This window comes from Eschrichtius robustus, chromosome 6, assembly GCF_028021215.1.
Source record: "Eschrichtius robustus isolate mEscRob2 chromosome 6, mEscRob2.pri, whole genome shotgun sequence".
Classification (NCBI taxonomy): domain Eukaryota; kingdom Metazoa; phylum Chordata; class Mammalia; order Artiodactyla; family Eschrichtiidae; genus Eschrichtius; species Eschrichtius robustus.
The window spans coordinates 93,836,778-93,849,711 of record NC_090829.1 but is presented as its reverse complement, the minus strand read 5'-3'; the positions used below and the strand labels follow the sequence as shown (position 1 = coordinate 93,849,711).

At 35.1% G+C, this 12,934-nt stretch overlaps 1 protein-coding gene across 6 annotated transcripts in view; it reads right to left on the bottom strand.

Annotated features, from left to right (window-relative positions):
- CBLB (Cbl proto-oncogene B) overlaps positions 1–12,934 on the bottom strand; it is a 209,378-nt gene that overhangs the window by 28,246 nt on the left and 168,198 nt on the right. For 4 of the 6 annotated variants that reach the window (XM_068546811.1, XM_068546816.1, XM_068546815.1 and 1 more), the window contains exon 14: positions 2,207–2,353. The exons of the other annotated variants lie outside the window; for them this stretch is intronic. In XM_068546811.1, the coding sequence (XP_068402912.1) occupies positions 2,207–2,353 (147 nt within the window). The remainder of the gene's footprint in view (positions 1–2,206; positions 2,354–12,934) is intronic. 6 annotated transcript variants of the gene reach the window in all.

Genomic DNA, 12,934 nt, shown 5'->3' with positions numbered 1-12,934 from the left:
CAGAGTTTATATTTTACCTTCCCCTGATTTACTCTGAATTCTTGGGGCAAAGTAAAAGTACGTACATAATGGAGGAGATATTGGACATTTGAATAGTTATTGCAAAGTGCTTCATCTGAAATGCATTTCCATTCTCTCTCGTGGCCACATCTCTTTAAGGGGCCAGAGATGGTTCATTTAAAAATAGTTATAATGTATTGAATTTTCATAGTAATGATGGATTTTTACTGAAGTGGAATTATTCATCTATGAATAATACGGTTTATGAATCTATGAATAATATGGTTTAACTTTTTCCATATACTGACAATTTAGTTCTCCTGATGTTCCAAAGAGAGGAAAAACATAGAAGGAAAGGATGTGTCTAAGTTTAAAGAGTGCTTTGTAGAGGACCTAAGAAGATACTTCATCCATTGACTTTCAAGAACAAATTAGACAGAAAATTCACTCCAATTAAGATTAGGGATTGTCAACATTTATTACTTCTCTGTAACTGTAGAAAGATGGTAATGGTGGTCATAAATCAAATTTATTTTCAGGATTTGGGAGGCCTGCCACCAAAAATCTCATCCAGTATGATGTGACAATTAAAATTTAAAGTATTACAATTATACCACTCACTTATCCAGTGATGAAAAAAAAATGAGATCCCAAAGAGACCAAAAAAGCTCATCTTATTTCAGTTTTTAAAAATTACTACACATTTATAAGAGCCAAGGGAACTGAAAATTGTAAAAATTTATACTTGATGTAAAGGAATAACTTTTTTCTCTAATAAGAATAGTAGACATTTGGTTCTTCCAACATAACAAATTATTATCTCTCAGTTATTTCTCTGTCTTCTCAATGTTACCAACAAATGTCCTAAAGACCAGCAATCAGCAAAGAAACGTTTGGTTCTTGCTTTGAAATATGAAGCCCTGGACAGCAAAGTGTTAATAACCATGGTTAATAATTCTGCATAGTGTTGATAATTCTAACCTTGTAACTCACTAAGGCAGATCTCTGGTTTAAATGGAGCTTTGCTTCTCTTTTCCAAGTACTGCAATACAATACTTGAAGAAAGGCATTAAAACATTTTTTAGACTTTTCATCTGAAAAGAAAGGAACACTCCACTCATAAAGTGCTTTCTGTTGATTGACTTGACCTCAAAAGGAAATGGCACACTAAGTGAAGATGACATAGATGACTGAAGTGTTAAACAGCTCTCCTGTTCCTCAGTCAGTAAAGAGATACTGAAAGGCAAGAAGGCTGGGCCGCCAGCAGTAGCTGAGCCCTCTTCTGTATGTGCCAAGCAGAGCTCCAGGGATGTAATTAGACAAAGAAAACTGGAGCTCAGAAAATAAGTCTGAAACTGAGATTTGACTTACTGAGTACTTCATATATGTCAATTAGATTTAAAAAAACAGAAGAATAAGATTATGATTTACTAATTCAATTATATAAACACAGAATTGTCCTTCTACTTAAAGACAAACTAATATTTCAATACACACCACCCATTTTTAATAACTCCTATACCTCCATGGGGCTGCCACTTCAAAGACCAAGGATGTCTCCATAACAGTGAGACTAAACAACTGACAAGAAGAAAACAGAACACAATTCCTCACATTCTTGTTTGATCCAAGGAAAAGTAAAATAGTACCTGATAAAAATAGCTAAGGGAAATAATTTTTTTCAGTTCTTCGAGATCTGAATATAAGTAGGTAGCACATCAAGAAAGAAAATCAATATAGATTATACTAGTCCTTACTTCATGAAGAACAATTCTAAGGAAGGTTAGTATAATACCTTATTTTCTAAGCACTAATTTTTCTTCATGAGATATGTGCTTAGAACTGATAAAATGCATTGAAAATAGCTTATTGAAAATTCATGAATTAATCACCACTATATGTAACCTACAGCAAAGTTTTATACTACAGTACAATTTGTTTTTTGGGGAGAGGGGCAACAAATTATTCCATTAGACTTACTAGTCAACTAATTTAGTCAAAGGACTTCCTAATTAATAGAAATCGCCATCTTTTCATTTTCTCTGAAAGGTCATGGAGAAAAATAGTATTATAGGGAGAGGAGGCTTCGAGCAAGAAATCAAGGGTTTTTATTAAACAGATGTGATTCAGTTGTTTAAAAACAAATGCCATAAATGATAATGCTTACTGCAGACGTGAGGTGATAAAAAATGGCCCATATTCTTACCTAGGAGGAGGTTTTACATTATGACAATGAGATGGTTGTGAATTCAGGGAAACAGGATGGGATGAAGGAATCTTGTATTCATCGTCATCTTCCTCTACTGGGTCTCTTGTTTTCTCTGAAAGGGAATTTGCTAATGGACCAGTACACCTACCAGAGGGGAAAAAAAAAGTCCAGTCTAGTTTTAGCATAATAATTCAGGACAGGCAAGTCTGATGTGACATATTCAAATCAAAGAAACTACTTTGTCACTTGTGTTCATTTTTCAATTACAGGGTAACATCAGAAGGGCTGTTCTTATACTAAATACAAATGAAAAGGATTTTTAAAACTTGATGAAATAAGAGTTTTCATACTTATAATTTTAAAATGGCACAATGAGAGAAACTAGTAACCTGTCAAATAAAATAAAAAGGTCCTGGAGTTGTAAGTGAATGCATAAAATTATTTACACCAAAGCTATTAAAATATTAACATTTTGTTCTTATTTACCTTAAATTGGTAAATTAAGATGATATAGGACTTCCCTCGTGGCGCAGTGGTTGAGAATCTGCCTGCCAATGCAGGGGACGCGGGTTCGGGCCCTGGTGTGGGAAGATCCCACATGCCGCGGAGCAGCTAGGCCCGTGAGCCACAACTACTGAGCCTGCGCGTCTGGAGCCTGTGCTCCGCAACAAGAGAGGCCGCGAGAGTGAGAGGCCCGCGCACCGCGATGAAGAGTGACCCCCGCTTGCCACAACTAGAGAATGCCCTCGCACAGAAACGAAGACCCAACGCAGCCAAAAATAAATAAGTAAATAAAAAAAAAAATAAAAAAAAAATTAAAAAAAAAGATGATATATATGCAAGGTTATTCTATATATTAATGAAGTATTTATAGAAAGTTCAACTGTCTCTCGTGAATATTACTTATAGTTGAAAAAATCCAGTTTAATTAAGTGAAACAATTCTTTCTCCTGTGAAGTTACAATTCAGATAGTTGTTGTTGGGACAAAAATTAACAAAGATCTAAAAATGACTGGAACAATTAGAAGTAGATAATAAGGGAACTTTATAAGTCTTTAAGGTAGAGGCCATTATTTTTATGGCTTAAATTCCCTGGCTAAGTAAAAAAGAATGCAAATATGTAAAACAATTACCTAATATCAAAAGAAATTCCCAAGCATTTTACTCATCCATTGAGTAAACAGACAAAGCCAATTAATAACAAAACAACAAAAACGTACTTTTTTTTTTAACAGTTGTTGCTAATGGAGTTTATCCTAAGCTGACGCCAGTGAGAAACACCAAAGTAGAAACACACAAACCTACCCTGACCAACTTTAGGACAACCAACCTGTTTGCAGGACACTGGAGGTACATACGGATCCAAACCTTTTTTTAAATCATGAACCTCAAGACAAATCTGTTTCGTTAAATTTTTTTTTTTAATCTTTGTGACTGCAATTTTGAAGCACCTTCTGTAGAGGGAGCAAGAGGCCTTTGGTATATGAACCATCAAGCCTGAAATAACTTTTGCATTTTTATTTCTCCTAACTAGTTCGAATGAAAACAACTTTAAGGGCTTTTCTCTGTGCCCACTGCAAGAAGACATTTTGAAAAACCTAAAGGTTTTCAAATTTCAACTATATATCTGAGTCTCTAGGAAGTTCAGAGATGAAAGAAAAAAATCTCTCCTAAGATTTTTCAAAAGTGTGTTTTTATCCGTCTTTGAAGACTTTTTCAATACCGATTTTTGAATTCTGTTTGAGCGACCTTGGAATTCAAATGACAGTTTAAGGTGAAATGAAAGCACAGTGATACAGCGACAGAAAGTCCACTGTCACCACCCAGAGCACAATCTAATAACCTTATTAATAACTTAAGGGTTACACCTACTATGGTGTAACCTTGGAAGATGTACATCCCAAATGAAGGCCAGTGAGTACACGGACTGCAAAATGGTGATTTGATGGGAATTAGAGCAGGGATTTCAAACATTACCTTTTCATAAATTCTTATAAACATGGATATAAATTTAGCTAAATCAAGGGCCAGAGTGGGTTCTGTTAGCAAAAGAAGTAAGAAAAATACACATCCTTTCTATGTCCTACTATATTGTCATGCACAAGGAATTTTTTTCCTTTGCAATTTAAGCATATACTGTATAAAAGAAAAACACTGGGCTTCCCTGGTGGCGCAGTGGTTGAGAATCTGCCTGCTAATGCAGGGGACACGGGTTCGAGCCCTGATCTGGGAAGATCCCACATGCCGCGGAGCAGCTAGGCCCGTGAGCCACAACTACTGAGCCTGCGCGTCTGGAGCCTGTGCTCCGCAACAAGAGAGGCCGCGATAGCGAGAGGCCCACGCACTGCGATGAAGAGTGGCCCCCACTTGCCACAACTAGAGAAAGCCCTCGCACAGAAACGAAGACTCAACGCAACCAAAAATAAAAATAAGTAAAAAACAAGGGTATCTTTCAAAAAAAAAAAAAAGAAAAAGACTTACTGACCAAGTATTCAACAACCACATCCATGTCAGGAGTGTTCTATCTGCCTGGTGCAGCTTAGTTCCATAGATTTAAGAGTTTTCAAAGAAGCACTGCACTATGACACAAGAATGGATGATTTTTGAAATCACGTTTGTTCTGGCTGATTCTATATTTTATCTTCAATGATAAAGAATTTAATCAGGGTAATTTCCCCCTACTCTTTAGCTTTGCTGCAAATCAACAGATGGAGTATCCTGAAGAAAATGAAAAGCAAAGCTTATCTAATATTTTATGGAATTATAGGGGCTTACTGCTAAAACTTACTAGTCGCAGGTAATTAGCTTAAATGGGTTTTAGTGACTTATACTAGAAGTGAAGAAAGTCTTCGAGTGGCATTTGTTGCGTATCTAAATCTGAAAAAAATGCCTGGATATCTTGCTTATCACCATTTTAATAAAGTTCTAAAGAGTCATATTTTATCTAATTATATTTTTAATGCAAACTTTTTATATTAGTATAATATTCTAGTTAAAATAAGCCAAATTATAAGAATATCATTCCAGTGACTTTATTCAATATTATATAAATTTTTGTACAAAATTGATCTTATTCAATTCTGAAGGGAAAAATAAAAGCAATTTCTATCATGTAAAGGGAATGTAAACTATGAACTTTGGGTGGTTATGTATAAATGTAGGTTCATCATTTTTAACAAATGTACCACTATGGTGGAGGATGGTGAAAATGAGGAAAGCTAGGCATGTGTGGGAGCCAGGGGTATATGGAAATATCTGTACCTTCTCCTCAATATTGCTATGAATCTAAAATGGCTCTAAAAAAATAACGTCTTAATAAAAAAACAATAAATGAGGAAGGTACAAATAGATGAAGAATTTGTATATAAAATACCAAAAGAGAAATCTCAATTTATTTAAATAATTACATTATTTGTAATTACATGCGGGATTTCTTTTTCCCTTCACAGACTCATTCAAAAAGTAGGTTCAGTTTTACTTGCAACTAGATACGTGGTAAAAATAAAGAATTTTCATTAGCAATCATGTATGTTTACTTTTGGTAGTGGCGAAAGTATCTCACGGGACATAGGAAAATGTTCAGTCATTGATTTAGCTCATGGGAAATTTTTAGGATACCAGAGGAATAAAATAGATCAATTTTATTTGGCTGGTTCCACGTTAAAACTGCTAAGTAAACCATCCTACCATTTACACCAGTACTTCATTCCCTTTATATTATCATCAGACAGTCACAGAGTGTTCTGCACTGCGGCTGTCATTCCTGAATTAATACACTGGTAATGCACAAGGACACATAGTCTTAAAGATACACAGCCATCCTCCCCACAGCCTTTGCCTCTTGTTAAATTCAACGTGTGTTATTTAAACTTTAATGAGGAATACATCCACTATCTGCATGTGCACACTTGAAACAAACCAAGAATATATTTTCCAATGCTCTTCTTAATTAGTGATTTTTGCATTTTGAAGCTGAAGGCTCACAGATACAGTCCTCTACAGCCTTCTACATTCCCGGTGTGAGAGGCATATCATCAGAGGGGTGACCTTCTGCATATCCCACTGGCTTTTCCTACATAACATACCTCAAACATCTCCCTTGCCAAGTACTTTTCTTTCCTTCATTTGAGCAATTCCTGATACCTTGACTAGTTCAACTTTTCCAGAAATAAAGCAAAGTAGAAATATCCATCTTTACTGTCTATAGATGAACCTCCTGTGACGTCCCACAAAACAGTAATTTTCTTTGAACTTTAATCTTTTATATGTATTTGGTTAAGTGTTCATACATTGACATTGTGTTTTCTATATATTCATCTATGTCTTTCTTCTATTTCTGTCTAATTGGAAAATGCTTAAGGGCAGACCCTGAGTCAGCCAAGGCCTGGCACGGTGTGTGTCCCACGAAGCACTCACAGCTTTTAGACAAAAAGAACGAGAGGCTATTAGAGAAATACATGACCAAACTGTTAGGGGAAAGAAAATCATTTTTAGGATACTTTCATAATGTAGAAAAATATTTTAAATATATTATTTTGCTTGCCTTCTACATGTAAAATCTTATTTAATAATCTCTGAAAGCAAGGTTTTGAAAAATATCTTTTTTTTTTTTTTTTTTTTTAAATTATTATTATTATTATTTTTAAATTTTATTTATTTATTATTTATGGCTGTGTTGGGTCTCCGTTTCTGTGCGAGGGCTCTCCCCAGCCGTGGCAAGTGGGGGCCACTCTTCATCGCAGTGCGCGGGCCTCTCACTATCGCGGCCTCTCTTGTTGCGGAGCACAGGCTCCAGGCGCGCAGGCTCAGTAGTTGTGGCTCACGGGCCTAGCTGCTCCGCGGCACGTGGGATCTTCCCAGACCAGGGCTCGAACCCGTGTCCCCTGCATTGGCAGGCAGACTCTCAACCACTGCGCCACCAGGGAAGCCCGAAAAATATCTTTTACTAAAACCGAATCTTCAGAGCCTGCCATATACATTAGTCCATGTTTCTTGTACTAACTATCCTAACAGGCAAAACACCCAACTTCGAGAAATCATAGCCCAGAGAAGTGGTAACACAAAATCTAGCTGTATTTGAAATGAGGATTGCCCATGTGCCACCTGTAAGCCATTTCCCCAGCATCTCAAGAGTGGGTTTTATAAATATACATACTAATTTTGAGGATTCTTTCATGACATCCAGAAGAATCAGTGTGGTATATTATTAGGCTGAATATAAGCTTTAATTTTAAGTTTTCACTTATAGTTTAAGTATAGTTTATACTTTAAGTATAGTTTTCACTGACTTGTTTTTAAGCTGGAGAAATAAATTTGAAGTTAATTTTTAAGTTAACTTATTCAAGGCCAATATTCATTTCTAACACTTTTAGGGAACTGCTTTAGAAATCAAAAAGACAGATGTTGAGGAAACTCATTTTTTTTTGAGGATCTGATTTTCCAATACATGTTGAACATTAAAGACTTCACGGTGATATTAAATGTGGCTTATAATTAAATACTTATAATCGCCGATAACTGGACACAACCCAAATGTCCCTTAGTAGAGGGATGGATAAACAAACCATAGTGTGTTTTACAATGGAATACATACTCTGAGCAATAAAAAAGGAACAAACTATTGATACTCTTGACAACCTGGATGAATCTCAAATTCATTGTGCTAATAGAAAGAACCCAAACTCAAAAGGCTCTATACTATATGATTCTATTTATATGACCTTTGGGGAAAAGCAAAATTATGTGGACACAAATCAGATCGATAATTTCCAAGGGTTTAGGGTAACGGGAGAAACTGACACAGGCCTGGGGGTTGTTTTTGGAGTGAAGGAACTGTTCTGTATCTTGACAGTGGTAGTGAATACATGACTGTGCATTTGCCAAAACTCACAAAACTGTACGTTAATAAAGCATGGCGAATTTTACTGTATGAAAATTATGCTTTAATTTAACAACTGGAAAATTTTCATTTTAAGGTTAAAAATTCATTTTAACTCATTTAAGATACGGCAGATAAGCATCTTTCACAAACAAATATGCTTAATATCCCTAGTGGCCTTCAAATCACTTGCCTAATTCTATTTGAGCCTACAGAGAAATGTGGACAGAAACAAGGAATGCTTGAATATGGTGGAATATGTCAAGATGCTCTCACTTAATGTGAAAATAGAATCTCATTCTAACCCTATGCATTTTCTATGAACAGATCAATATGTTCATGGAGAAGTGGAGAATATATGGCAAATTATGCCTCTATGGGACAAAAAAGAGACAGTATAAGGAATATAATTTAGATTGCATATTTAAATAGGATCCAATGGCTCACAATTCTGTGTAAGGCTACCTAATTATTTGTGATCATAAATCAGTTGTATGGTAAATTACAAGTAACAGATTTGTCAGACTACGGGGATTAGTGTTAGTATCAGTATTCGTCTTAGATTTTAGTCAGAGAAAATGAAAGATTAGTGGAATTAGTGGCATTCCTGCACCCAGATTATAGCCATCCGCCAAATGCCATCTTCCTACAAATGATGAGAGAGGGATTACAATTCTATCTGAATTTAGGAATTATAATACTAAAATAAAAAGGAGAAAAATAATACCCATAGTATTTATTTTGTACCCTTTCCACACACTATTTCTCTTTCTGTTGAGACTAGTTTAAAATGATATGCTTGCAGCCCTCAATTCTTGTCATCAGTGCGTCCACAAGCAGGTTCCAGGGATTCACCACAAAGGTCAAAACCAAATGCACAAACATGATACACAATGAGAGGAGAATGCCATAGTGATCATAATGAATAAATTGAAAAGATGGACCCATCCCACACTATCCCATACACATCGTGTCAATTGTAACTTACAAAGGACTGCCATCTTCAATATTAGTTCACCTTTCTATCTACCCAAGGTAAAACAAACAAAACTAGTGCAACATGTTGGCAAACCTTGAAAATACTTTAAGGTGTTTGTTTGAATGAAAGCTGGTTCAAAAATTAACAAAAGAGCATCACTGTTCATTCACTAGGGTTAAGAAAAGAGTAGCTCTTAATTACAGCTGGATCTTCCATTTAAAGTTCTCTACCATGTTTGTTTTCTTTAAATCAATGAAATTAATTTCTTATCATTGAACATAAACAGAATTAATGTAAAACTGAAGTGTGTATTGTCTATACAAATCCTCAGGTGAACAATAACAGAACATGTTTCCCTGCTCTTCTGCCATTAAGCATAAACAATGAAGCCTGGCGTGCACAGTATATAAGATGAAAAATTTCCATCAAGCTTCTTTCTCTTAAGTAAGTTTTTAAAAATTACAATGTGATGTTTGCTTTAATAGCTCCTGTGGCATAGTGCTTTTTTCTCTTCTTTCTGTTTTTCACTCCCCAGTCAAAAACAAAGCAAAACAAAACAAAACTTCCCTTCTCCCAAGGATCTGACCACCATTTCGGTCAAATTGGTCATGTTTTGTCTTTTGCACCTTTCTGTCTACAGACCATTTTGGCCACTATTTATTTAAAAACAACCACTCTCACATACACACACGCAGGCACAGATGCTGATGCTGTTTGGCGGTGTGGACCTCTTAGATCACTCACTGGAAGGTGGCAGTAGTTGCGGCCGCATTCACAAATCCACATTTCTAGTTTGTTTTAGATTATGATAATAATAGATAATGTTTATTATAATTTTTACCACACAGAAATGTTCTAAATACGTATTCTACAATATCAACATTTCAGGGGTAAATGATACAGTTTTTTAAGGTGATATTTTCATATATAAGTTCCTATATTAGAAAAAAAAAACTTCTAGGATTACATTTATATGTCTAAGAGTATAACAAATCTAATTAAATTTGGGCACTGGTCATGTAGAAACGATTTTATCAGCTTTAAATAGTACCTACTGAAGTATTTACTTGAATATAATATAAAGGTGAAAGCTTAGATGGTATGTCCAACTGTCCCCTCAACATCACTATTTGGATGTGTGTGTAATCGGCACCGAAACTCAACAGATCCTTAACTCTTAATTTTACCACCCCTGCCCCATTCCCACACCTGCTCCTTCTCCAGTTTCCCTCCCTCTGGTAAATGGCACCAACCCATTCACCCAGTTTCTTTAAGCAAAAACCTATATAAGAATCAATCATCCCTGATTTATTGTACCTCACAGACATCTGATTTATTAACAGGTACTGTTTGTTGGATCAAAATAAATACAACCCAAAGTGGACTGTATAACTCCATCGCCATCACCCCAAAGCCCTGACCACCTCTTACTGGTTCACCACATCAGACGACTACACTCTCCATTGGTCTCACTTCAGCTGTCCTAAAGACAATTCACATAGCAGCCAGTGACCCTCTTTAAAAACACAAACCAGCATTATGTCATCATGTTGATCAAAACCTTCGATGGCTCCTAAAACTAACCAAACCAAAGTTCTTATCGTGGCCTTAAAGGCAATATATGATTTAGCTCCTATGTACCTTATTCAACCCCAGCCCTACTGTCCCTCTTGCTGTTCTCCAGATATGCCAAAGGGATTCACTTGCCTCACTGTCTAGCTTTTATGCTCTTCACCCAGGCAGTCTCATGGCTTGCTCCCTTCTTTCAGGTTTCTGTTCAATATTACCTTTCCTGATGACCTCATCTAAAGTATAAACCTCCCTATCAATCACTGTTTATCCCTTTTCCTGCTTTATTTTTCCTTCTAGCACTTACCACTACCTGACAGACAATATACTATGGTTATGTGTTTACTTGCTGTTCTCCTTAACTAGAGCTCAAATTCCAATGAGGATGAGATTTTTATCTTGTTCACTCTGACTCTCCCGTCAGTACGCAACTGAATGAAAATAGGATAGTTATTTATCTCTTGTAAAAATAAAATACAGTGTGTGTGTGTGTGGAAAAAAATAAAATAAAATAAAATAATTTAAAAAAAAAAAAAGAAAATAGGATAGTTAGGCAAAACCTGGATACTCTAGTCACTGAGCTTAAACTATCAGCACCTTATCTGTTTAGAAAAAAATCTATAACAACCATCAACACCACCACCTCCAACAACGAAAAACCCTTTTTACAAAAATATTAAGTAATATTGATTCACACGTATTTGAAAGTTTAATATGTCAAAAGTACAAAAGGTCCATTTCTAAAAGACAAGGAACAAGAAAAATAATATTCTTCTAAAAAATGACATTCCTCAGCATTCCAGAACATTATCTTACCTGAAGTAATTATTCCATTATTACAGTAATTCCTTTGCTTATTGGCCAATATCTTGTGTTAAGTAAAAGAAATATTTTTAACTGTTTCAGGTTTCCTTTAGTTTAATTTTGAAAAATCAACTTATTTCAAGATAGATAAATATAATTTAGTAAAAATTGACACTACAATAAAAATAATCCACATAGATTTTTTCATTCTTCCCCTAAAAAATTATGATTACCCGTATTTCAAGCTTTTAAGAATCTATATTTAGAGCAAAGTGTCAATCATCTTAAGTAGAAGCCATTTAGGAAAAAAAAATAAGTAAACCTATATGCACTAGTACAGTTTCAGCTTACTTTTACGACAGAATATATTTTTAAAATAAATTCTATATTCTTCTAGGTCTCCAGATAAATTACACAATAAAAGTCATATAATTGCAGTCATACTGTTTTACAAGAAAGAAAACACTATCACAGAGTAGCCTCTTCCATCAATTTAATGGGAATCAGAGCAACATCAAATAATTTAACAATTACACTTCAGTAAATATTAATAACAACACAGTATAGCTTTAAAGGTAAATATTAGCTTTGACATTACTGAATTCAACACTGGGGCTCTCAACATTTGTGAAAACTATCAAAGTCTATGTTGGGTAGCAATCTGTTATTTTGCTTTGGCCTAATTTTGAAACATGTACTAAGACGCTAACACAGAAACGATACACTTGAACATCCAACATCCCTATTTCCCTGAGTGACATTTTGCTAAGACCTGTATTCTATGCCCCCCCAGAGCTGAAGATCTATTCTCACTGTACTCTGGTTATACACTCAAATGAAGCTGAAGTAGACAAAACAAAAAAACAAAACAAACAAAAAACCCAGAGCAGTAATCCCAAGTTATACTGGCTTCAAAAATGGGATGCAACCAACCAATTATAAATGAGCATTCAAGTTGCCAAGTATTCATATGTGATTAATACTACAGATGAGTACCCCTTAAAAAAAATTGCATGGAACCTAAAAGGTTGAGGCTCAAGAGGATTTTAGAGGTCATTTAAGATAAACAGATCCCTTCATTTATCAGATGGAGAAAGTGAGGCCCAGAGAGGTTACCTTGTTCAAAGACAGGCAAATATTAATATTGGAGTCACGTCTGGGACCAAGTCTGATTTTATTTTAATGGTCACTTCAGAATTCCATGCTGGTTCCATGATAAATACAGTACAGCATAAATGATTAAGAAAAATGCTTATTAAAATATTAAGTGACAAAGGAGAGCATGAAATTATCTCTACAATGTAATCTAAATCACGTAAAAAAAAAAAAAAAAAAGTCTAAAAAGAAAAGAAAGTCAGAATGTTAAAACTCTGGGGGAAAACTGGACAGCTACATGTAAAAGAATGAAATTAGAATACTCCCTAACACCATACACAAAAATAAACTCAAAATGGATTAGAGACCTAAATGTAAGACTGGACACTATAAAACTCTT